General features: G+C 40.2%; 2 protein-coding genes across 5 annotated transcripts; one reads left to right on the top strand and one right to left on the bottom strand.

Moving 5' to 3' along the window:
* Positions 1-154: 154 nt before the first annotated feature.
* Positions 155-11,922, bottom strand: LOC148389949 (amyloid-beta A4 precursor protein-binding family A member 1-like). Of its 4 annotated transcripts, XM_088391168.1 has the most exons (14): positions 11,685-11,921; positions 11,167-11,211; positions 5,425-7,245; positions 4,294-4,527; positions 4,157-4,196; positions 3,922-4,067; positions 3,185-3,217; positions 2,814-2,900; positions 2,525-2,725; positions 2,116-2,295; positions 1,700-1,912; positions 1,500-1,619; positions 756-896; positions 155-634 (listed from the first exon to the last, which is right to left on the bottom strand). In XM_088391168.1, exons 3-14 carry the CDS (start codon positions 7,183-7,185, stop codon positions 563-565), a joined length of 3,228 nt encoding a protein of 1,075 aa, XP_088247294.1. In that variant the 5' UTR covers positions 7,186-7,245; positions 11,167-11,211; positions 11,685-11,921; the 3' UTR covers positions 155-562. The 4 variants fall into 4 exon arrangements, with proteins under 4 accessions (XP_088247294.1, XP_088247295.1, XP_088247293.1 ...); XM_088391169.1 differs by lacking the exon at positions 11,167-11,211 and having other exon boundaries at positions 11,582-11,921; XM_088391167.1 differs by lacking the exon at positions 11,167-11,211.
* A 4,230-nt stretch (positions 11,923-16,152) lies between these two features.
* Positions 16,153-26,538, top strand: LOC148389948 (MAM domain-containing protein 2-like). Its single transcript, XM_088392425.1, has 15 exons — positions 16,153-16,314; positions 16,444-16,554; positions 17,248-17,519; positions 18,310-18,394; positions 18,747-18,899; positions 20,152-20,429; positions 20,764-20,857; positions 21,157-21,303; positions 22,653-22,772; positions 22,856-22,995; positions 23,229-23,325; positions 23,443-23,598; positions 23,839-24,092; positions 24,379-24,463; positions 25,116-26,538. Exons 1-15 carry the CDS (start codon positions 16,272-16,274, stop codon positions 25,160-25,162), a joined length of 2,082 nt encoding a protein of 693 aa, XP_088248551.1. The 5' UTR covers positions 16,153-16,271; the 3' UTR covers positions 25,163-26,538.
* Positions 26,539-26,604: the final 66 nt, after the last annotated feature.

The following is a 26,604-nucleotide window of genomic DNA, read 5'->3' as shown; positions in this document are numbered from 1 at the left end:
TTAGAGGAGTTTGGAATTTTTGTGTTTACTATTGAAGTAGTAATTTGTACTCATGAATCTGATTTCATCTAAATCATTGAGTCGATCTGACTGAACTAAGATCTTAAAACAGTGAGTGCATCCACTTTTGTGTCAAATACAAAACCAGGCGGTGTTGGTGATTGCCTTCGGTTTATTTAGCAGAAATGAACATGCTTTGCTTCACTTGTTTAACATTTGGGTTGCCCTGACAATATTAAGGTCCAACATTATGTAGTGTACATTCAGATATTACAGCTATTCAACCAAAAATAACATTTACTCTTGTCTGCCTCCTATATATGCACAATAAGACCGTTGATTTATCTTTGGTCCGACATACTGTACCACATCACAGGAGCACGTGGCTCAAATGAAAAATAAATTAATAAATAAACTTGTTCCTCTGTTGATGTCTGTTGTTGTGCACTGTACAGATTAAGGCAATTAGCGTGATGTCAAACAGGTTGCTAAGAGGTGGAAGCTACTTAAAGGAGTGAAAGCTGGATGAACAGACAGAAAATGGGGCGTGATGAAGGTGTGTTCAGATGTAGACAGGTTGCTCCTGTGCTGTAAGCAGGCGGTACATGGCTGCAGGCATCGTCTTCATGTGGATCTGGAACAGAGATGGCCAACGTTTTATCTCGTCTCAACATGTTCAACTCAGGAAGACAAATGAAAAGTATTCTCCGACTGGGATTTTTTTTTTTAATTGAACTAGTGAAAGACAAACATACCTCTCCCATGGCGTTTGACAGGATCTGAACGATCCTCTCGTGAGGTGTCGCCACAACACTTTGACTGTTGATTTCAATAATGCGGTGGCCAACTCGCACGCCGCCCCGCTCTGCTATTCCACCCCTCATTAGGCTGCAGATCTGCACATGAGCACGTGTGAAACAATGGGTATAGGAAAAATTTTGTACCGTATTTTCCGCACTATAAGGCGCACCTAAAAACCTCCAATTTTCTCAAAAGCCAACAGTGCGCCTCATAATCAGCTGCGCCTTATATATGGACCAATATTGAGCCACTACAGCAGGCGTGTCCAAAGTCCGGCCCGCGGGCCAAATGTATATATCTTATATATGGACAAAGTTTTAAAATGGACCATTCATTGAAGGTGCGCCCTATAATCCAGTGTGCCTTATATATGGACAAAGTTTTAAAATGGGCCTTTCATTGAAGGTGCGCCTTATAATCCGGTGCGCCTTATAGTGCGGAAAATACGGTAGTTAATAATGTCAGGTTCATAATGATCACTTAAGTAAATGACCCTCTCAGTGACCTCATCAAAATGTGAAGGTTTTAGATAATCTCACTGGCTGTGGACAAAGTTTTAAAATGGGCCATTTATTGGAAGTACGCTTTATAATCCGGTGCACTTTATAGTGCGGAAAATACGGTATACATTTGTTGTACCCAACATAACAGTTCCATAGAAAGACAATTGTTTGCGCTCAAGAGGCAAAAATACTCACTATGCCGTTCTGGACACTAAAGCCCAGTTGATATCTGAGGTCCGGCCTGCGGATGAGCACCATGGTAACGGGTGGACACCGGACAATGTTCATCTTGATCCTGCACTGAGACTTGAGCCCCTGAGGGAAGACTGAATTCGATTAGCCAATAGAAAAGGTGAGTTCTGTTGAGTCCGAAAAATCTAACGTGGCCACCTTACCTTGATGATGCTCTGGCAGGTGCTGAGTGGTAAACCCACTAGACTGGTACCGTTGATGGTCATGATCTGGTCGCCAATATTGAGACGACCGGATTTCTCTGCGGGGCCGGCGTGCATCATACTGGCAATGATGACGGTGGGGAGGATGGACCCCCAACCCGATTCCACTATCACCACACCCAGAATCTCCCCCTTCTGCTTCTCAATGTAAACCTGAGGTAAGGAAAGTTTGGCTTTTTGATCTTATGTTTTTCATGCAAATAATTACTGTAATTATAACATTACGTTAGAATAAACTTTGGTTTGAAGAACTGTTCGAACTTAGAAATTTGGGTCACTAAATCTGAAAATATTTGAGGAACACGGAACAGTAACAAAGTCAAAAGCACTCTACCGCCACCTGCTGGTTCACTTACATCTCTACAGTTCTCAGACTTGGAGAAGTGTATGAGGTCATCGTTGTACATATCCTGAGTGTTGAGTAGGTCGCTGTACTCTCTCTGACTCAGATCCTCGGGGTCGATGCCGTTGGCCCTGAGAAACTCCTGATAGGCCACACTGAAGGACTGTCCAATTGACTGAGCAATAAGTTGGGCCTGTTGAAGAGATGAAGACATTTTCATCAGCAAAGTTCTCTACATGGGATTTGAATTAGGTGATTTGTGTTTGGCAATGTCATGCACCACTCAACTACATAAACTGACAAGTAAACATGATGGATATAATCTTCACTTTTAAAGATCAGCTTGAAAATACAAATCATCCTATCTATAGCCAACAGAACCCATCTGATGATGAGATTAAATAGCCAAAACGGTGACTCACATCTTCGGACTCAAAGACATGACAGATCATCCTGTAGAGCCGTCTGTCATCATTGGACATGGTGGTTTGTTCCGCGGTGTGCTCCAAGTTTTCCTGCGCGCTGCGGGACCGGACCATCTTCCCACGGGCCATCAGGACTACCATGTTGCCAATGTCGGCAATGTAGGAGATGGTCCTCAGCGGCAAATCCATTAAAGACTCCTGGTAGCCCAAAAAAAAGGTTGATGTTCAGAGAAACTTATTAAAAGTTGCAAATTAATTTTAATGTGAATGTCCAATGCATCTCTACCTGAGTATCTGCATTGAGGACTTTGATTCTTTGCGTGGACATAAAAAGATCCACCTCAGCAGTACATGGAGTGTCACTGTCAGGACTCTACAGAAGCATCAACATAGACAAAAACAGAATAAAGAAAAACATTTAGAAATAATTATATTACACAGATAATCTCTCTCTCTCTCTCTCTCTCTCTCTCTCTCTCTGTCTCTCTCTCTCTCTCTCTGTCTCTCTACTATGTCAATGTCTATCCGTCTGTCTGTCCGTCCCTACGTACGCCATGCGACTTCTAACTGGTGGTTTAACTTGCGGTTGGTAACCTTTGATAATACTAATCTCCATTCAAATCGAATTTTTATAAAAAAACAAATGAGACAACTTACTTTTTTCCTGTTTTTTGCCTGCTTCTGAGCTGCCTGCAGAAATATAGAAATATATAATTAATTGTAAAGTTTCTTTTTTATTTATTTATTTTTTTAACCACACACCTTTGTGGTCTCACACTGACCTGTTTTCCCTGAAAAGCACTTTATCCCTCATAGTCTTACTCCAGCAGTAAATGTTATCAGTTGGAAGGAGTTCTTTTTTTTTTTTTTTCTTACGAGACTGCTGGAGTGTGCCCGCAAACACTACATGACAAATGATTGCTACCTCATCAGTTACACTTTCTGTTTCTAACCGGTGTTTGTTTTTAGATTAGAGGCATAAATGAGGTAATTGAGAACTGATTCTTCTTCCACATATTTAAATAGTAGGCTACTATTTCTTTCTTTCATTTCCTTTTAAATGTCTTGTAATATTTTGTTTTTGGTGTGTGTTGTTGTTTGTAAATCCCTTCAAAACATTTTTGCGAGGCACATGGACAGTATATAAAGTGCGCAATATAAATGAAGCTGCCTTGCCTTAAATCACAAATTTTTTACAGGCACGTCCACGTTATTTAAGAACTCACTAGAGTGTCACACAAATAAGCCACATTTTTTTTCTGTCTTTGCAGCTTGTAGCCCAACTTTGCAGTAACTTAATGTCTAATTTATCATTTCGGTGCAATATTTGAATTTCATGCCAGCCTCAATGTCCCAAAAAAAAAAATCTACATTATAAAACTCATTGTCCTTACCCGCACTCTGTTCATGGCTTCTTGTGCCTGTTGCATGCGGGCGCTCTTTGTGGGTGTCCTCTCCGACAGCAGGTGCGTGCAGCCCAGGTATGTTGCGGCAAAGATGATGCCGTCAATAAGGTCATCGGGGTCACATGGTCCCGGGACTATGCAGATGAAATACGCTCATTAGACACAAAAATCCACACGTACTGGATGTCTCAACACAATGATCATCCAATTAGTGTGTACTCACCATCCACAAATGTGGGAAATTGAGGAAGAGATCTGCGAAACTAAATAAAAAAAAAAAAGCACAACAATCTTCCATAAACAACTGAAATATTTCACATGTAAGGGCTTTCTTATGTTTGAACGATTTCATGACGTCACCTCTTGGACAGGTGGCTGCTGAGATGGGTGCTGTTGATTCTGTTGGTAATGCTGCTGTTGCTGCGGCTGCACATATGGATGCGGTTGCACCGCAGCATCCATCTGATGTGAAGGGTGGCCTTGGCCCTCACGATATTGTTGAGAATGGCCTGCTCTGGAGGACTCGACATTCAATGGACTGCCAGACTCCTGATCTGACATAGAGGCATGCTGGGATGGAGATCTGGACACTGACTGGGAGAGGGATGACGTTGAATAATGTGAAAGGAAAGGTAAAAATTGAATTTTGAAGTCAGAATAAATAGTCACATCAATGAATCAAAGACCATGTTACATTGTTTTTGCAGAGAGGTGTTCTTTCAGAGCTGGCAAACATGCAGTAGTTGACAGAGGTGACCAGAAAGTCCAAACTATGCCACAGTTTAGCTTTAGCCACAGGTGCTTCTGACCTACTTAGCCTAGCTCCCGGGAACTAACTAATTTACCTGTTGGTTGATTAGAACCACCTATGGCTAAAGCTAAACTGTCGTGGGGTTTCTACTTCCTGGACCTGAAGTTGACGCCTCTGCAATATCTGAAAGGATTTACAGTGATCCCTCGCTACTTCGCGTTTCGTTTATTGCGGCTTCACTACATCACGGATTTTTTTTTCCAAATTAAAAAAAAACATTTAAAAGTCAAAATAAAACTTCTAAATTGAGGAAACATGTGTCTAACCTTTAGGACAATGTAGTATTGCTCTAAATGTTCGTTTACATTCCTTTAGAAGTCCGTTTTCACGTGTTAGCACGATCACGAATTAGCATCTTTCCGCTAACTCGTTAGCCTGCCCAGTACTTCTTGTTGGTGACCGTACTTTGCGGATTTCACTTATCGCGGGTGGTTTTTGGAACCAATTATCCGCGATAAACGAGGGATTACTGTACTGTATTTGTCCTTATATCTCACCTACTTTCTAAACAATTTAAATTCTGATTCACCAGAAATTTGGCCTCAGATCACTCACTATTCAAAAGGTAGATACACAGAAACAGACAGTCACACTCACACTCTTCAATGACATATAGTGCATATGTAGAGGCAAAGCGCTCATCAAAACAAAATAATGTGAAAAATGGAGGTTGTACTTACACGGCCTGCCATCATCTGTAGTGGGTCAACTTCCTCTGTCGGGCTAATCTCTTGTCTCATTACCCAAATGGGTTCCACAGGCTGGTCAGGTGTGTAAGGGGAGCGGATCGTCTTGGTCTTAACCTCTTCAATGGCCTCCCTAATGTCTTTTATTACCAGGCTGATGGCATCTCCTGGAACCTTTGTACCTTCTTCAGCTGAGAGACCAACCTCATCTCTTGAGCTGCTTAGCACAGATGACAGGTGTTTTGTCTGTGTATCTGCTTGCCGAATAGTTTTCTGAATGGGGCTTTGAGTAGCGCTGCCCCCCTCTCCATCAGACTGACCGTCGTAGTGGTGCAGCCGGCAGCCGACAGAGCTGTCCACTTGAGAGGGGTGGGAACTTCGCTCTTTGCCTCGCCTTGGTGCGTGATGGGAGCCCTTGGAAGGGGAGGCTTTTTGGACATTCTCCTGTCTATGGTTGGTAAATGGCTCACGGTGGGGCTCATACGGCTCCGACTTCTGATGAGACTGCATGCGAGGTTCTTTGAGTGCTTCAGAATAGGAAGTCTTAAAGGGTTCTGGAAAGCATTTGGGATGGGATTTTGTCTCTGAATTATCAACCGGTTCCACGTAAGACTTTTGGTGGGACTCGGTATAAAAGTCTGCATAGGTTTTGGGGTAGTATTCCAAGGGTGATTCAGAGCACTCATCGTCGTCTTCAGGCAGCATGTCATTGTCGGGCAGAGGACTCATACTGGCTTCCTCACTGAAGTGGTCCAGTTGTGGGAAAAGCGGTGCTTCGGGAGATGATGGTGGAGTTGGGGACTGGAGCGGCGGCGGGCTGTGAAGAGGTCCGTCGTTACTAAGTGAGGCAGCACTTTCTGTGTCTGAGCAGAGATCAGTGATTTCACTCCCCTGAGCTTCAACATCTAGAACATGAGCATCCATCTCTTCCTCCTGATTTTCCACCGTTTTGTCTACACATACCGCTCTTCCTTCTTGAACCGCCTGTAGGTTGTCGTAGGCGCAGCTAGAGGGATCCGTGCTTGAGTGCTGATCTGATCCATTCTCCAAAGGTCCTGGCTTATCGTTGTCCTTCACTTCTTTATTACAGTCAACACCACTTTCTTGGAGGTCTTGTTTGAGGTCAGGACGTACTGGTCCTGGTGAGAGGTGGGTTGGGGTGACCACAGCAACAGGAGTCAGGTGAGGAGATCCTCTGTCCTGTAATTCTTCCTTAGAAAAACCATCTGCCATGTTTTTCTGAAGTGTCATTTCTGTATGACCTTCTCTGTGGTCTGAAACGGTTAACGATTCCTGCATCTCCTTCATTAATGGTCTCTGTCTTTGACCTTTGAGTCTCGGATTTGGGTCACCACGACGGCGGTAACGGGTGACAGCGGGCCGAAGCTGGTGGACAGGACGCGGTTCGGTATTTTGACATTCATAGGAGGGAACAGCCTCTGGGGTAGAGCCAGAAAAATTAGCCCGACTTTGCCCTTGACCTTGTAGTGATGGTGGACGCCGGCGATGCCGTTGTGGACCACCACGACCTGCAGGTGGGTGGTGATGATGAGGAGGTTGAAGATGGTGATGATGATGGTCATTTGGATTCAACTCTCCATCTGGACTGAGCATTTGACATGGCCTCCAGGGTCGACGTATTGGAGGTTCCCCAGGCTCTGAAACATTATTCTGCCTGGTCCTCTGAGAAACTGAAGCTCCAGGGCGTTCCTCATCCACCTCTCCACTTCCCTCCTCCGGATATTTCTGGCTCATTTTACTGGGGTGATTTGACTCCAATTTTTAAAACATAGTCCTTTCACTTACACGGAAACCCTTCAGAAACAGAGACAGAAGACAATACTAACAAATTATCAGACAAAAAGAATGGAAAAGCGTCTGTTTGTAAGAGTTTGAAAAAGTGTATCCGATTTGAACGTACACTTTTTTCAAGAGTGTTGTGTTAAATTGTTACATTTTTAACGCTCATGTCAAGGCAACGTACTCGGAATAGAACATCCAGAGACAAAGACATTTTGGTGCCAATGCTGTTCACGCAACACTGAAAAGGGGATAGAATGACTTGCGTTCCACCAATATTCTTTACCTTTTTAAGGAGGTAACGGGGTAATCCTTCATCATAGCTACCTCCACTAATATTTGTAGGAAATTTTAGTCTTCAGTGAAACCTACATGCATGTTTCTGTACTGTGAGAATCACTGACTAAAGCTGGTCTTGATTGATTGAGGACATAAGTTTGGAGATCCCTTGTGGTTATTCAAGTAAATTTAACCAAAGGTCAAAGAGGAGTCAGGGTGGGAAGACAAACAGGGATATTTTGCTGATGTTGGATAAGAAGTGACAGAGAGCAACGGATGGGTCAGTGATCTGGATAATAAGTGTCCTGGTGGTTACAAGGCCAATTGTGAGGCTGATTAAATATGATGAGGCTATCAGGGTATCCATCAGTTATTTCCTCTGCTAGCCTTTGCTGTGTGTTCTGAGATTACAATCTTACTGATTAAGGAAAACCAGAAAAGAACCAAATGTGCAGATTGAGAACTAGCGTCATTTGTTATGAAGGCTTACCTTTATAATCGTTGTTTAAAATAATCTACCATGAAGTGTTTCATGATAGGCTGTCTGGAAGGACACTTTGTTATTTATTGTATTAAGTAACTGTGAAATTGAGTGTGAGTTTAAAATAAAATATTTGCATGGGCCAGTCCAGAAGAGATGATATCATGAAACTCATCAGCATAATGATGACGTGGTCACAAATGATTCCAGCGCCAATGTAATTGCCTTTTAGTAGGAAAAGATTTCTTGTCTGCTTTCTTTTTCTTTTTTTTTTGTTATTGGTCGCAATTCACAAACAAGCCGCATTGGGCATATGTATGGCTTGACCCCTTAAGGAACCTGCTATAAAATAATGTGTGTGTCTACAGCAAATGTTGCTTTATTTTTTTTGCACTGTCTATGCGCATTAATAAAGCAATAAAAAAATTTGTATGTTCAATGTAATATATTTTATTAATTTTATTAATTTATTATACGTAATTGTTCCTTATATTGTCTTTGTAGTGTGTACATAGTGCACAAAAAATTTACTCCCACTCTGACCCCCGTCCTTCTTTCAAAAGGAGTAATTGCGTCTTACACGCCACCAATACAGCTCCAGACATCCCGTGACTGATCCCACATGAGCTTTTGTTCTAAGCAGCTACTGCCAGTGAGTAACTCAGTATGCAACTAAAATTGCACTGAGTAATGATAGCTTAATATTGGGAGGAAAGGTTTAAATGATGTATTCACCTGATTAGAATTAACATGAAAACTGATCGCTGTCTGATGATATGATGCCCATCACCATAAGGTGGGGTCAGAAGTCGAGTAATCAAATACATAGAGAAAAGGGAGACGGTGAACCCAGGGCTGAGGTTAATAAGGTGCCCAAAGTTGGATTTGAAATCCAGCCAGCTGCCAGGGTCGACTGGGAGAATGCTGGATGATCTTCCCTGCACAGTTTTTGTGGTAGACGCCACGCACCTTGGAGAGAGGCTCAGTAAGGAGTTCTTGGCCCAGCCGCAGATGGCCCAGCAGAGCAGCGGTAGATCTGCTGGGCCTTCAGCAGTGCTACACTTCCATCTGTCAGGGTGCAGTGAAAGCTGCAGGGTTGGGGATTTGCTAACCCATTAACTCACTAATCCACTCCTGATAAACACCCACTGTCAACAGCACACGTGCTACTTGGGCATATACTCCCCTCAACAACAAGAAAAAACAGTTACAGGAATGTGAAATCTCTTCAGTAAAATTAGCTTTTGTCAAACAAAGACAATGTGAAGTGAATTTGTTGTAAGTGACACTGGAGAAAAGGCTGAAATTGAAACCCATCACCTGTTTAACTCCTTGTAATTGTATTTTCAAATGGTAGGAATAGTGGTGAACCTTTCCAGGAGTTGCCAGCCTACAGAAATTACCCCAAGAGCACAGCCACAAATCTATCCAGGAGGTCACAAAAGCACAACGTCTAAATAATTGCAGACACCTCAATTAAGGTTAGCAAAAGGAACACTTTAGCGCAAGGGTGCCCAAACATTTTCAGCTCGCAAGCTACTTTTGAAATGACCAAGTCACAAAGATCTACCCACTAAATTTTTTTTTAATTACATATAGTATCTATCTATCTATCTATCTATCTATCTATCTATCTATCTATCTATCTATCTATCTATCTATCTATCTATCTATCTATCTATCTATCTATCTATCTATCTATCTATCTATCTATCTATCTATCTATCTATCTATCTATCTATCTATCTATCTATCTATATGGCTGACGTAATTTTCGGAAGTCCAAATGATCGCACATGGAACTATATATATATCATCGTGAAAAAAAGTCCTCCCATTCCTTATGAAAGTGATACTTTTTTTAAAAAAATCGGTTTTTTTTGCCCTTTTTATACCCTTTCTTAAGTTTAAGAGAAAAACAGGGTTCTGACAATTAGAGGGAACTCGCGAGCTAGCGTGTTATTAGAGCCGTTGTTTGCGCACGCGTCAAGTGCGAAAAAAACATTTTAATGTCACGCGATCGACCAGTAGTGGCTAGGCAATCGACGTATTGGGCACCCCTGCTTTAGCGAAACACATCTGAGCGATACCCACAACTTTTACATAAAACAAAAGTTAAATTTTTAGGATGGTATTATTATTATTATTACTATTATTATTATTATTATTATTATTATTATTATTATTATTATCCGTCCATCCATTTTCTGTGACGCTTTGTCCCTACGGGGGTCGCGGGCGTGGTTGAGCCTATCCCAGCGGTCATCGGCAATAGGCGGGGGATATCCTGAACCCTGGTTGTATTATTACTATTATTATTAATTATTATTATTATTATTAGTAGTAGTATAATATGACACCTCAAATTTGAAATTTTTCGGTATGGCGGGAACAGTGTGTTATGCAATATCAAGCAAACATGGAAGTACAGAAAGGCATCATGCAATACATAAGTGATATCTGCCTTGTGTGACGTTACAATGACCCACATAATCGAGAGTTGCACCCGAAGCCAGAATCAAATATTGTACTGCACTAACATGAACCTTATCTGAAATGCCTGTCTGAGTCCAATGAAAACAGCTGATTATAGCATACGATACATATACTTTAATTGCATTTTTTCACCACTGACTTAAAAGTAACCCAAACTAGGTGAAATAGCTAACCCAGCACATTTTTTTAATTATTTCATTGTATGTATTAATTTTGTAGTTTTCTATAGGCTCATTGTGTCCTTAATAAAGCTGATTACGAATTAAGTTAAAAGCACAATTTTAGAAGATGGAAGGAAGCCTGAATACCTACACAAGCTTGGAGATAACATGAAAACAGTCGGTAAACCACACCGCAAGAGATTTGCATCTCAAACTTCAGAACTCCGGGACAAAATTCCAAACCTATGAGTGCACTGTGCCACCCATGTATGTGTACATGTGTATATGTGTATATGTGTATATGTGTATATGTGTATAGATAGATAGATAGATAGATAGATAGATAGATAGATAGATAGATAGATAGATAGATAGATAGATAGATAGATAGATAGATAGATAGATAGATAGATAGATAGATAGATAGATAGATAGATAGATAGATAGATAGATAGAAATGGTATATCCAGTAAAAAATAATTTGATTTGCTCTGTTATCACTCATGAGGATTTTTTTACCTTTTAATAATTGATGCATCATTTCTCCTCCTCCCTGTATTCTCTCTGTCATAGACATACACACACACACAGTCATGTTTCTTGCACCGTGTTTGCATAATAACAACTACATATCTGCAAAATCCATGAAACACACGGAATGGATGTCCAACTGTCGAATGCTTCAATCCCTTCCGACTGCATTGAGGATTCTCTTACGTTAGCAGCGCTCAACTAAGCCATTTATCTGGCAGCACGATGGGAATGAAGGAGCAGCTGGGTATTAAAAAAAAGAGAGACAGACAGCGTCTCCCAAACATAATATTGTGTAATGAAATGCACGCAATGTGTAAAATAGCATGACGTGATCTTTCCCGATGGATCAACCACCATTTATCTCGGTGAAATGTTATGTAATAGTGGAGCAATCTGTCACCTGTCTTGATGCGCCTCCAGACGCTTGCATCCGGGCAGGTGTCGTAAAAACAAGGCCTTATACAAACACGTAACACAAAACACACAGTCGGCCATCGTGTTACCTGCGTTTCAGTGGAGGAGAGGCCGGATGCATCGTTGCCACCTCCTCCCCCCGGTGCCAGCTCGCTCGGTCGGCTTGCTGCGGTTCGGTTCGCCCCTCCAGACGACGACAAGTTGTCGGGCTAAAGCAGAGAGCGAAGCCCCTCCTCCTGCGCTGTGACATCACAACGGATTAGGGATGCACAAAGCGCCCTTTACAAGCGCTGCGGATGCTGGCACGCTTCGTTGCAGCCAGAAGAGGCTGGGCAAGAGGCGGGCTTCGTTGTCATCATCATCATCCTCCTCAACATCATCCTCGTGTCGGTTTATTTAAATGAACCGTGATCACAAAAAAGACTCAAAAAAGTTTCATCATCATCATCATCATCATCATCATCATCATCATCATCATCATCATCATCATCATCATCATCATCAATGGTGGCTACAGTGTGATATGATCTAGTACTGTGTCAGGTAAACACAGTCCTCAATTTCAACACTGGCTGACACGGGGGGCGCTATAACCTTTTCCGCTAAATTGGCCTTACTGCATGGGTGCCACAACTGCTATCCGTGGTAAAAGTATCTTTACTTGAAATTAAGTCCGACTCCGTGCTTATAGAAGCACTGGTACCTGTGTAAAAAGTCTCTTGTGAAAAAGTAAACTAATACTTAAAGGGAAGTAAAGTAAAAAAAATGTCTTGACAAAATCTTCTATACCACGTGTCAAACTCAAGGCTATCGCTATCGACTGAAAATGACATCATGATATCAATGCCTAAGTGATTGTAACGTCTATTTTTTGGCGAGCATTGAAGTTGCTGACCATTTGAAGGGTTGAAAAATTTGCCAAATATAGTGACCGAGTTGAGTCTAAATTTAGCCTAACTGACTCCTCCCCTGCACCCATGTAATTAGTGGGAGCAGAGCATGTCAGCGAGGGACAACCAATAAATATTTCATTTATATTCCTTTCTATCAAATATGGCATATTCCTTTAGGTTGAAACATTGAGGGGCGTGGCTAATAATAATAATAATAATGCATTTATTGATACACAGCCTAGTTACGCTTATTTGCTGTTATGATTATTCCAACTTAAAACTACAGTCGCCCCCTGCATATTTGCTGTTTGCCACTCGTAGATTTGCATGTTCCGAAGCATTATTAGAGGAATTACATTAGAGTGTTTTTCAGGGGTCTTGCAAACTCCCACTGAGAAAATGCAAACTCCACACAATCGGGCCAGATTCAAGATTCAAGTTCGAGACTTCTCATCTGTAAGGCAGACGTTTTACAAACCACCATTGGGAAATATGGTGGGCGGTGTTCTCTCCTGACATGCTAATCCATATTTTATTGTCACCCCAGGACCTCATGGAGTAGATCAATAATGCCTGCACCACCTCTGTAATACAGAAAGTAGTCAGCTACAGCCTTCCTGTTACCGTGACAACAGCTGCAGAAGACAAGGACGGAGTGCAAAGAGTTGGCAGTATTTTAGTGCCAACACTGCATTTGTGCATGAACAAAATGCACACAAAACCATCCCTGTGACATAACTGTTGGTGTTAATTGTCTCATTGTTATTTTTATTTTTTGCTGTGACTTCATGGAATTTGAAGTACTGTTGGCTACTTCTAATGTTATGACTCTGCTAACAGTTTTGTGAGAATCCATTAATAATGACTTATACTTTACTCTTTCAGATTCGGCTATACTATACTGTACAATACACATAGAAGTGTCGTTAGTAATTTCTCATGCCGAATGAACCCATTAAGCACATCAATGTTTCATTGGCCCATTGCAGTTATTTTTTTCCCCTATCTCTTCTCATGCAGAAAACCTATGGCCTCCTTTTAAAGCAACAGCAAACATTTCAAATAGGCTGATTAGATAATGAGTATACAATCAGTATAGCTGTTTTTTTAACGTGATCAATCTAATGCATGTTAACGTGTAAGAAGACATTTCTTCCACAATGTTGGAGGAAGTCCAATTAACTAGGACTAGTTTATAGTTTAAATATGTCAAAACGAAATCTTTGTTGCCTTTAAAAAAAAATTCTAGACACAGAGTTTGTTTATACTAGCTAAGAGCTACCAATGACTAACTGGTGATGTCATCAAATCTGCAACAGCTGAAATAGAGACATTCTCACGAGTATCTTCTTGCTACGACTGTCAAATATGGAAAAAAAATAACTGAATGTATTTTGTGCGAAGCAATCTTTTTTTGCCACTCGTGGAATTATTAGAAAAATACACACCTTGGTTTTATATTCTTAATGTATGAGGAATAAACATTTATAATTATTTGATTAAAAATCACGTTTTCGAGGCTCATCTGTTTCCCAGATATGTTATATGTAGATTAACAGAGGGCATCAACTTTGCAAACTTTATAGTTACTTTATAGAGTTCGTTCTTGCGTTAATTTATAAAGCAGATTCGTCACATCCGATACTTTGAATCTGCTGACATATTGCAGCATCAAGCCAAACTGCTGAACAAGGCATTGATGCATACACAGTACTGTATGTCTGTGTGTATAAACCATCAAATGCAATAAATCTATAATCACACTTCACGAGCATGATGAACACCAACTTGTAAATTATCACCGGAGTATGACAAATAGATATAGATTAAGTACTAAATGTGCAAAGAAAGATTCCCCCACAGAAGTTCCCTCAAAGAAGGTTTAGTGTATCATATTGATCAAATTATGTAACTTGATAAGCCTCATGTGTATGATTTTTCATTTGTTTAGAGAAATAGAGTTTAGCTGGGTGTTCCCAGAGAAAGGGTGGAGGCTCCTCAGGGAGTGAACCTCTACACTCTCTGCCGTAAATCTCAGTTTTTGAACATGCCATTGCTGTGTCATCATGCAAACATGAATCTCTTATGTGGTGAAAATGACACATCTTGACTGTTTGAACATTTCTTGGCATTGTGCTGTCAAGAAAAACATTGAATCAATAAAATGATGGATGTTTTGTTGGGGTTTCAACAAAGACAGAGCAGGTATTTTCAAATGCGCTCTTTTGACTAAAAGAAGAATGAAACTCTTCTGAAACACTTAATCCCAACATTTTTGCAATTATAATTGAAAGATGTGTGTGAGTCATTTGGCTTCAGCACAGGGATGAGTTGCATTTCCCCCCAAAAAAAGGACCCGTCAGACCTTTTCGACACGACTGGTGGATGAGTCACCTCTAAATCTATGAATTCAAATTAGGATAATGATAATTTAGTGATCTTGGGAGTCAACCAGGAAACTACATGAGAAATAAGACCGAGTACATGATTAATGGCAAAAACTGATGCCAAATTTTGTCGTGTGTTTTTCCAGGGAAAAATTATGAATGGACATTAATATGCTTTTTTTAAAAAAAAAAAAAAAAATTGTAAGCATTTTTTTGTTAAAAATATCAATCGAAATACACTGTAAACATAGCTGTTTTCAAAACTAAAGTGGGTAAATCTGAGTACAGTGATAAATGCAATATTGTGGCTACCATTATTTATGAATAAGGACCGACTACTTTGGGGCTGGAGTGCAGACAAAGTGACAAGTTTTATAAATTGGATATAAATGTCAACAGATGATGTTGAGAGAGAAGCTTGTTGCATCTCGGGTAATCCCCTTTAGTCGAGGCCTGTGGCAACATGAGATGATTTAGGTCAAGCCTACTAAGTCAACTCCAAGCATCATCAAATCGAAAGGATTCAGTCTGTTTAAACTAAATTTATTATCTAAATCCAAAATAAATTCTGTGACCATTCGCTCTCTATTGGAGCCCCAACCTTATGTTGAAGAAGAAATCCTCTTAATCACATTGTTGATTAGAGATCCTCTGAAAAGGTTAAAAATGAGTTTTGGTTGTATGCAGTGCTGTGTGCTCTGCTATTGACAGGCAACTATTCCAGAATAAGGTCGTCCATGATTCCAAGCACTTTTGAAAATTAATGAAAGGATGTACTGCCAGCTGCGGAACAGACTTTTCCTTGAGGGGCAAGAAAAACCCTCACAAAATATCTAATGGAAGCTACAGAAGTCAAATTTGACCTTTTCTCCACTTTGTTTGTTTGAAATTTGCTTCTAAACCACTTTCGCCCATATTTCATTTCTATTTTGAAAACTTCAATTGCAATTTTGGAAGCCCTATATAGGCTACATGTTCAATTCACATTAATAAATCTTATTGGCCTAATCTTTCTTTTACCATCCTCACCATTTCACCATTCACACTTTCCTACCATCTTCAATTATTTGTTTCCACCCATTCACTCCTTATACCATCTCTCTCTCTCTCGCTCTCTCGCTCTCTCTCTCTCTCTCTCTCTCTCTCTCTCTCTCTCTCTCTCTCTCTCTCTCTCTCTCTCTCTCTCTCTCTCTCTCTCTCTCTCTCTCTCTCTCTCTCTCCCTCCTCTTTACTCGGCTCTGCTTTCCACACACACACACACTTCCACATTCAGGACAGTCATCAGTGTGCTGCCAGTCTGTGAGCTGGAGAGACACTCAGACTGCAAAACTTAAAGGGAAACTTTTTTCTCCTTTTTTTTTGTTTGTTTTTCATATCTTAGCAGAAATTTAGCCCAATGAAGATTGCAATGATTCCTTTCTATCTTTTGGCTCTTGCTGGTAAGTACTTTTCAATGACGGTGCCAGTGCTGGTGCACGAAGATCTGTTTTTGTTGACTGCCAATTTCTGTGATTCATACTTGCCGTCGTTCACTCTGTTTTCTCACTTTGCTCCCCTCTCCTCCGAAGCCGCCATCCAAGCCCACAAGCAGTTGTTGCCGGGATCTTGCAACTTTGAGGCCGACACCTGCAGTTACATGTCAGATGGAGACTTTAGTAGCTGGATCCTGCACAAAGATGGTAATTGGGCTGTTTTATAAATACATTCTCATCTGCACTCCTATCACTTATAGAAGTTTACACCAAATCAAAAAAAAAAAAAAAACTTTAAGATGCTGATTGTTTTATTTGTCAATGAAAATGGCTCACAGTTGTAGAGCTGGTGAAGGGAAGCACATCTGGTCTCCATTGACTCATCTGGACTCTGTGCTGGAGCACATTTAGGCATTCAAACTGGGTCGAATCTGCAGTTTAAGAGAGCTGGGAACAATGACATTGTGACGTCTGTGTTTATTTTAAGCGATCAAAGCTTGCTGATGAATGAATAGATCATTTATTCTACAGAGAAATCCTCCATCCATCCATCCATCCATCCATCCAACATTGTTTGAATCGCTCATCCTCATGAGCGGGCATGATAGAGCCTACCCCAGCTAACTTCTGGTGGCATAAGGGGTACACGCTAGTCACTAGCCAATCGCAGGCCACACATAGACCAATAATTTCAGTCATTTGAGAAGTGAATAGTAAACATCCAAGCCATATGTCCATATGGGATCATTTTTTCAGGGTGACAGTAAAAAAATATGTCAATGGCGTAGATTTTACAACCTTGGCCAGAGTGTCGATCTTAAATTTCTATTTACGCGATGTGATTTATTCAGAAAAAACAACTTCACTCTTTTCATATGTCAACTTTCTCCTACATGGCAGGCCGTTTCATCGCCGTGGATGCTGCTTTGAACGATGAGCACGACTTAGACATACGTGCAGATAGCACGGGAGTCTTATTGAGTCCAGTTTTGGAGCAGAGCGAATGGAGCTGCCTGAGGTTGGTCTACCAGATTAGCGGCGCAGGAAGCCTGCAAGTCTTGCAGCGCACAGAGGGACGGAGCTTTGACAGGCCAATGTGGAACAGCCAAATGCCGTCAGACAGCTGGGTTATTGCAAGCATGGACCTGTCCAACAGCACCGAGACTGCTCGGGTAAAATATATATTTTATATTATTATATGGTATATATTTATATTTTTTTACATGTATTTTATATTGATACTGTAAAAACAACGTAGGCAAAAAAAGTGCATGACCAAAGTCAACCGCCACCCCCCACCCCATCCACCCCAAAAAAAAATACAAGTCAACAATTCACATTCAGGCCTTAATGCAAAGAGTGTGGCAAAATAAACTAAACATTGTGTGGGAACAGTCGAGCACATGTTTACGTTATATGCAGAGGTGGCTCTGACTCTGACAAGGTCATGACCTTCACAAGGGTTAGCCACATCTGCACCATACACCCTAAGCACATAAACATATTTCAGGCCAGACCTGAGGGGGGAGAAATACGACAGGAGTCGAGTGGAATTATTTATTATTTTTATTTCCAAGAGTGTCGTAAATGAATGATAGTTAGCGTTGTTCAATGTGAGAGACAGATATTCAAACTTGTATTTTACAGACTTTTAAGAAATTACATTGCACCCTGACATAAGATAGAGGAGGGCAACCTAAACAATGGAGAGGGCCACAATATTTCGTCAGCACTACTGGGGGGGAAAAATTGGACCATACACAGCCAACTCCTATGCATGACAAAAATGCCATTTTAAATATTGACAAAATATGTCTATGTATTTTTTATTGTTCGTCACTGTGTGCCCTGTGATTATCTGGCAGTATATAGTATGCATTTATGATATGTGACCTTTGAACCACCCCATATATCATCCCTTTATCCCACGTTTACTGTTACTTGACATGTGTTGTCTATTAGGTCGTCATCGAGGGGATACCTGGGCAGACAGCTGGGAGCAGCGTGGCCATTTTTGAAATCCACATAAGTCCCGGATACTGCCTGGGTCAGTGAAGTCACTCCTTCACTCACAACAATCAAACTATATCTGAGGTTTTATTTAAGTAATTCGCTGCACACATGACCTGACCAACACACTTCCTTTCCGACCTCAACCATAATCACCATGACAGGTGTCATGTGTTTCTCTCCATATGGTTTTGCTCAGCACTCAGCTGGTGTTTATTTACAATACTTTTGGGTGGATCACATGTGAAACTTTAATGTGGTCCTCTAGTCATCAGCGAAGTTGTAGAGAAATATCGGAAAAAGAGTTTGAATTTTTATAACAGATTCAGCCAAGACATACACAAACACAGAGTCACAAATTCTCTCTCCTCTCACTATTTTGCATGTAGATTGTGACTTCGAGGAGTCTCACCTTTGCGGGTACAATAACCAGTGGAACGCGAATGTGAACTGGTTTGTGGGTGCTAGTGTTGGTGGTGGTGGTGGAAGCCAGCTGCTTCAAAACAACCTGCCAGATGACCACACACACAACAACAAGACAGGTCAGTAAGAAATTAGGGCTTTAAACATAAAAATGTGTACTACTGCAGTTTATTCCAGAAGTATTTTGACAATAACTGTTTTAGTGCTTTTATGATTTGCTCTTTACATACCACTTATGTAACTGGTTTTGGAATAAACACTCTCACTGTCTTATTTATGGGACCATCTGAACTATGGTCAGTGGTCCCAGTTTTTATTATTGAGTGGGACCAAAGTTCTTTAAATGGAAAACTTGATGGCGCACCAACAAGAAGTGTTGGCTGCATATTGGGAAAAATGTGCTCTCTCTCACTGTCTGGAGTAATTTTTCCAATGGCAATGTCAAAACTACCACACACACACGCACACACACACACACACACACACACACACACACACACACACACACACACACACAACAAAAGTCATTTGTTATAGAGTTGCTATACAATATGTAATGCAATTTAGCTCAATGGTATTTCTGTCTACTGGATCCACAGCAACGCACCCCTCTAACCCTGCCAGTGGTCATAGGGCAATGAGAGTAGAGTGTATCTTTTTATAAAAAAAAAAAAAAAAGGTAAAACCAAGTGCAACATGAAAATCGTTGTGAAACTGTTACATGTTGATTTAATGAACTACATTTGTTGGGATTATTTAAGAAATGATGTTACAGTTTACCTTTCAGGGTTATTTAGCTCAAATTCTGCACAGTAAATGGAGTTTTCCAAGGCCTGGCAGCCCATTTTAAGCGTTTTAAAACATGAGTCACATGATTTGATTTTCTTTTTGGCCAACATCTGTTAGTTCTGAAGTAAATTCTGTCATCCGAAGATGTTGTATTAAGAGCAACAGGAAATGTACTCGAGTTTTTTTTTTTTTTAATCTGCAAATGAAACAAAGCATGGAACTGGTAATGGAAGAGGGGAAAAAAGCAGAATGAATAAAGTTTTTTTTTTTTTTTAAAGTAGTAATCTGTAGTGTCAAAGCTCTTCAGAAACATCAGTACACATGTAGAGGTCACCATTAATATACTATTCCACATGGAGCTCTGGCCTGTGTACACTAAATTTACTTCAAGCCTCTCCTGTTGTTGATAATGAATGCCATCTCCAATTTGGATCAGAGAACAAAACATAAAACAGATCCATGACGCAATAGTTAGCCGTTGCCTAATTTAAAAGGGGTTCTAATTCATAATCTATGTGGTTTGTTTTTCGGCTTTGGTACTTGACACGTTTACTGAAAATAGCATGAAAAATTGGTTCCTAGGTCACTTTATGTATGTGGACTCCATCTACTCCAAAACCTTCAAAGAGGTGGCCAAACTGGTGTCGCCCATGACAATGGTGCCCATGTCTGGCTGCCTGACGTTTCACTATCAGCGCAGTGACGAGGGAGGGAACCTCTTCTCTGTTTACACCCGCGATCAACTGGGTCAGTACCAGGAGCTGTGGAGGGCTGAGTCAGAGACCTCAAGTGACTGGAGTGGGACATATGGTGAATGGACACCTGCGCAGGTTGACATGAAAGCTCCGTACTCTGTGCAGGTCAGGATAAACTTTTTTTTCCAGTCTCATTAACAGGTGACCAGGGTGAAGTTTGCCTTTCATCCAAAGTCAGGTATCAAACTCAAGGCCCGAGGGCCAGATCTGGCCATCACACCATTTTATGAAGGCCCACAAAAGCAAATTTTGAGCATTGATGACATTTTTCTTGCTAAAATCCCCAAAATACAAATTTTCTTCACTTTTAAAAATGTTCTAATAAACCCTTAAAACTAAAAGAAAATACAATACTGAATTATAAAGATTTGGACGAGGTCTCTAAACCTGAAAAGAAAAAGCTTCCTAACTCTGCATGCATGCATGTTGTACCCTTCAGGTGGTTTTTGAGGTGGCCTTCAATAGCCCAAGAGGTGGCCATGTTGCCATTGATGACATTTCATTTTCACCAGAATTCTGCAGCTCAGACACAGGTGAACCACAAAATATTATTGCTACCTTTTAATGACTCAGAACAGTTGGCTTTAAATCAAATTCAATCTTTTAATGTATCTGATTTAAATGTTTACACATGGTTGTGTGGAATTTTTTCTTAATTTGTTATATTTATATTACTTTTATGCAAGAATATTTTATCATTTTAACCATCCACATTCATCGACGACTAAAAAAGTAAGACTCCATCATCTATTGTACGGAGGGCTGCATGAACACAGCGTACTGCTGACTCTCTATCTACAAGCCATGCTTTTTTTTTTTATTTACTTCACAGAGCCGATTTTTGACCCCTCCATTGCCAACTGTGACTTTGAGTCAGATATGTGCCAGTACACGCATGACCAGGGACTAGGATCTTTGTGGAGGAGAGTATCTGTAAAACCAAATATATTTAGGAACGGTGACCACACAACCGGAGCAGGTAAGATAAGTACATCCCAAATCTTATTTGTCCCAGCATTCCATTGTTTTGACATCTGATTTTTTTTTTTTTTTTTTTGCGTTATGAAGCAGTTGCAGGAGAAGTCAATGGCTGCTTTTTGACTTCCACCATATTTTCCATTATTAACCTACAGTATGCAGATGGCTGTAGTGAACCAAATTAGTTACTATTTTTCTTAAAAAAGACTTTTAGGACTTAAATATCCATCCATCCATCCATCCATCCATTTTCTGAATCGCTTAGTCCCCACGGGGGTCGCGGGCGTGCTGGAGCCTATCCCAGCCGTCATCGGGCAGTAGGCGGGGGACACCCTGAACTCGTTGCCAGCCAATCGCAGGGCACACAGAGACAGACAACCAATCGCACTCACACTCACACCTAGGGACAATCTGGAGTCTTCAATCGGCCTACCAAGCATGTTTTTGGAATGTGGGAGGAAACCGGAGTGCCCGGGGAAAACCCACGCGGGCCCGGGGAGAGCATGCAAACTCCACACAGGGAGGGCCGGAGGTGGAATCGAACCCGCACCCTCCTAACTGTGAGGTGGACGTGCTACACAGTGCTCCACCGAGCCGCCCCAGACTTAAATATAAAACAATAAAATGAAAAACAATAAATATGACAGTAAAATTATGCCATGTCATAGTGAACTGCAGTGCATTTTTCTGATGCCATATGTTGGGATTATTTCTAAATATATATTTCAGTGAATGGAATGAATCACCGAAAGGGAATTTCAGCGTTAGGGCAAAATCCAAGTATGGAGAGTGAACTAAGGTGGAACGTATTTACTGTAGTCTTAGTCGAATTCGGGATTGTTCTACCTTTGCAGAGGTCTGCGCTACAATAATATGGCCAAATTGAAAACATTACATAACTTGAGCTCAGTATTTTTTTCACATTGTCTGCCTATCTGTCTGTCTATCCATTGTATGTAAGTACATATTAGCATTTATCACATCTTCTGCATTGAATCATCAAATATATTTTAGATTTGGCAACAATATAAAGTCTTTACTGTCAGCATATCTACTAGATTTCCAAGTGTAAAAATCTGAATAATAATTTAGGTAGTCGGCCATGTTTTGTTTACTTTCGATTGAAACATTGTGACCTTAGAAGATGAGACTGAGATGTCTTTCTTTCCAGTGGCATAGGTTGATATGCAGTTAAGGACAACAAACATGCAATTCAACAATAAATCAAACGTGCAATATTTGCAGAAAACACGATAATGTTCTCATTCTTAAAATCAGGTGATCGCACTTTGAAACTAAAATGCAATTGTGTTCCCACAAAACAACAAAATACTGTCTCTTTTCTTTCAGGGACTTTCTTGTTGGCTCACTCTCAGCTGAGCACACAGTCCAGCTACATGAGTCGCTTAGTCAGCCCGACACTGGCTGCAAACATGAAGTACTGCCTACGATTTTACTTCTCTTTGAGGGGTGAGTGACATTAAGTTGACTTTTTGGCATCTCGAATAATGCATAGTATATTCAAGTGACTCACCATCTAAGAAAAACTGCAGGGTTCAACCAGACGGACCAAGCGCTTGCCGTATATCTGCAACAGGGCAGCAGCCAGGAGAAGATCTGGACTCAAGGGGAGAAGTCCAGAGGGATCTGGATAGCAGCAGACGTGACCTTCCAGACATCACAGCCTGCCAAGGTCAGGAGAGGAAGTGAAAATGTTGTTTCGTGAAGTAGTGCGGAAAAAAAAAAAAGAGTCAGAACCAACAATAATATAGATGACTGTATAGAAAATATGTTTTTAAAAAAAGTCGTCTCCACAGTTGGATTTGTTTCCGGTGATTCTGCCAAGTTTGTCCTTAGTCACTGGTTTTCTTCATGAAAAGGCAGTGATGCAACGACGGAGGCTAAAAAATCACCTTTGCTGTTCAGGTTGTTTTTGTCAGCACCTGCAGGAGTCTGTGGGACTGTGGCTCCGTGGCTCTTGATGACATCACCATGAGTCTAGGAGACTGTGAGTTGGCGACAGGTAATATTGAGTCCAGAGATTTTTTTTTTAAGCAAATCAATATGTTCCCGTTATGTAACTCAGAAATTAAAAAAAATAAAAAATAAAAATTTGATTTTTTGTGTCTTTTTGCTGTAGGAATGTCCTCATCCCTTCCAGGATGCTGTGACTTTACAGCAGGCCTTTGTGGTTACACTCAAGACAAGGAGAGTGATGCTGCTGACTGGGAGTGGAGGAGGGGACCCACCCCAACCTCGTACACTGGACCCAGAGGCGATCACACAAGTGGACTTGGTGAGAAACTATCTTCTCATCTGTTCATTGTATTTTGCCTGAAAAATACAGGATATATCAAGGGGTCCTCAAAACCTTTTTTTTTGACATACCCTCCAAAAAGTGTCTGTTCGTATGTTTTTTTGGGGAGGGGACTGGTGGCAATGGTGAAAATAAATCCCGGGAAAATCTGAAAACACTCAAAAGTCAATTATGTAAACTTTACAGACAGTACAAGCAATGATGATATTTGGTTGACAGGATACTACCTGTACATGGAAGCATCTCCCATGCTGCCCGGCGAGACAGCTCGCCTGCTGTCCCGCCCGCTGAGGGCCTCGAGGGGACCTCAGTGTCTGTGCTTCTACTACCACATGTACGGCTCGAGCACAGGCGAGCTCAGTGTCCGCCTCCAAAAAGACGGAGGAGATATTTTGCTGTGGCAACGAAGCAGCGAGCAGAGCATTGCCTGGTTGAGGGCCACAGTGGAGTACCAGAGTGACAGGCAACATCAGGCAAGGCGAAAAAAATGCAGCTTGATTTAATATTAAAGCTTTATTTATTTATGTATTTATTTATTTATATTTGTTTTGTTTGTTTTTTATTTGATTTTCACACACCATCCAATATTAAAACTCCACAATCCGCGTGCTTAAAATTTAGAACAGAAGTCATTTGGATTAAACGTAAAATGTCAACATCAATCGTCAAAAAACAATGTCTCGATTCAACTACAACGGCCTGGCTGACAGACTCTAGACAGAACATATTAATAGCTTTTCTTTTTCTGAACGGTCCCAGATTGTGTTTGAGGCAACCAGAGGTTCATCCGTCAGGAGTGATATCGCCATTGATGATATTGTACTGGAGGGTGGGCCTTGTCCAGGTAAACATATTTTTTATATATTTTTAAATGAAGCAAAAAATGTCAGAGTCTTCATGGGAAGTATTACAGAGACGTTGTTGTCTTCAGAATTTTTTAGTGGATGGGGCATTACTACAATTTATTTCAAAATGCTTTAAAGGATTCTTTTGCAAGAATTTGTAAAATCATACAATTTAGATAGTTGCAGAAAAATCAATTGGAGATTTTTCTCATGTTGTACTTTGTAAGAGTTCCAGGTTAAAAAAAAAAAAATAATCTTTTTTAACTATTCAACCTTATCACATTTTTTCAAGTTAATTTTTATGTTCTTGGTATTGAGTTGGTCTCGAAAATGAGTTTATACTACTATCTACAGGTAATGCAACAATAAAACTTGAAGGTTAAGAAGTAAACTTCTTCAAAGTAGATACAATTGGAAAAAGGTCTTGCAGGAATGGAGATGAATAACTAAATAGGGCAATCAAATGCTGAATGGGACATAGAAATTGGACAGAGCCGCTAGTGTGTAGTGCAACATAAATATATTTTAAACAAATATTTTTGGGCTGCATAGTGTATTTGCTGAAACTGATGTAAGATTTTTTTTGTATCTAAAAAGAATTAAGTAACATCTGGTGCAGCATCCTTATGTTTTATTTTGTCCTCTTTGCAGCAACTGAGACTAATGCCCCTGTAGCGACATCCAATGAGATTGAGTAGAGGAAAACAGCACTGTCAGGCCAAATGCATGGTTTTATTTTTTTTTGGGGGGGGGGGCTCATTTCCAGATTTTAGGGGACTCTAAAGGCTTTTTAACTGCCCACTCAAAACACTCTGTCACATTCATGTAGGTCTCTTTTCATAGAGCATCATTGTATTTTACACTCTTAGACTGTAACAACAGAGTGCTGTATTTTTCTTCACTTATATATGCATTAGATTAATGCCCATTGTTCAAATAAAACGAAGGAGTGTATGATTTGGATGAGTTTGTCTTTTGTTTTTTAAACAACTATTTATGAGCAAATACTTTGTCCCAAAGACTATGCAGTCAATAGAACCATACACATTTAAGAATAAGGCTGAAAGTTGTCAAAAAAAAAACCCTGAAAGGCTCAGGTACAGATAAAAACAAATAAAAATGACTATAAAATGTCTATATTTTTAAATGAAGCAAAAAATGTCTTCATGGGAAGTATTACAGAGACGTTGTTGTCTTCAGAATTTTTTAGTGGATGGGGCATTACTACAATTTATTTCAAAATGCTTTAAAGGATTCTTTTGCAAGAATTTGTAAAATCATACAATTTAGATAGTTGCAGAAAAATCAATTGGAGATTTTTCTCATGTTGTACTTTGTAAGAGTTCCAGGTTAAAAAAAAAAAAATAATCTTTTTTAACTATTCAACCTTATCACATTTTTTCAAGTTAATTTTTATGTTCTTGGTATTGAGTTGGTCTCGAAAATGAGTTTATACTACTATCTACAGGTAATGCAACAATAAAACTTGAAGGTTAAGAAGTAAACTTCTTCAAAGTAGATACAATTGGAAAAAGGTCTTGCAGGAATGGAGATGAATAACTAAATAGGGCAATCAAATGCTGAATGGGACATAGAAATTGGACAGAGCAGCTAGTGTGTAGTGCAACATAAATATATTTTAAACAAATATTTTTGGGCTGCATAGTGTATTTGCTGAAACTGATGTAAGATTTTTTTTGTATCTAAAAAGAATTAAGTAACATCTGGTGCTGCATCCTTATGTTTTATTTTGTCCTCTTTGCAGCAACTGAGACTAATGCCCCTGTAGCGACATCCAATGAGATTGAGTAGAGGAAAACAGCACTGTCAGGCCAAATGCATGGTTTTATTTTTTTTTGGGGGGGGGGCTCATTTCCAGATTTTAGGGGACTCTAAAGGCTTTTTAACTGCCCACTCAAAACACTCTGTCACATTCATGTAGGTCTCTTTTCATAGAGCATCATTGTATTTTACACTCTTAGACTGTAACAACAGAGTGCTGTATTTTTCTTCACTTATATATGCATTAGATTAATGCCCATTGTTCAAATAAAACGAAGGAGTGTATGATTTGGATGAGTTTGTCTTTTGTTTTTTAAACAATTATTTATGAGCAAATACTTTGTCCCAAAGACTATGC

Source organism: Syngnathus floridae, chromosome 12 (genome assembly GCF_059516105.1).
Source record: "Syngnathus floridae isolate MCC-2025c chromosome 12, RoL_Sflo_1.0, whole genome shotgun sequence".
Classification (NCBI taxonomy): domain Eukaryota; kingdom Metazoa; phylum Chordata; class Actinopteri; order Syngnathiformes; family Syngnathidae; genus Syngnathus; species Syngnathus floridae.
Note: the sequence above shows the minus strand (reverse complement) of the source record. Positions and strands in the feature narration are given on the sequence as shown.

Excerpts from the sequence above, each read along its gene's own strand:
- LOC148389948 (XM_088392425.1), top strand. The coding sequence starts at position 16,272 with ATGAAGATTGCAATGATTCCTTTCTATCTTTTGGCTCTTGCTG. Across the intron at positions 17,520-18,309 it reads ACAGCACCGAGACTGCTCGG|GTCGTCATCGAGGGGATACC; the intron begins GTAAAATATATA and ends GTTGTCTATTAG. Across the intron at positions 20,430-20,763 it reads AAGCTCCGTACTCTGTGCAG|GTGGTTTTTGAGGTGGCCTT; the intron begins GTCAGGATAAAC and ends TGTACCCTTCAG.
- LOC148389949 (XM_088391169.1), bottom strand. The coding sequence starts at position 7,185 with ATGAGCCAGAAATATCCGGAGGAGGGAAGTGGAGAGGTGGATGAGGAA. Across the intron at positions 4,528-5,424 it reads TACAGATGATGGCAGGCCGT|TCAGTGTCCAGATCTCCATC; the intron begins GTAAGTACAACC and ends TCCCTCTCCCAG. Across the intron at positions 635-755 it reads TGTCAAACGCCATGGGAGAG|ATCCACATGAAGACGATGCC; the intron begins GTATGTTTGTCT and ends TCTCTGTTCCAG.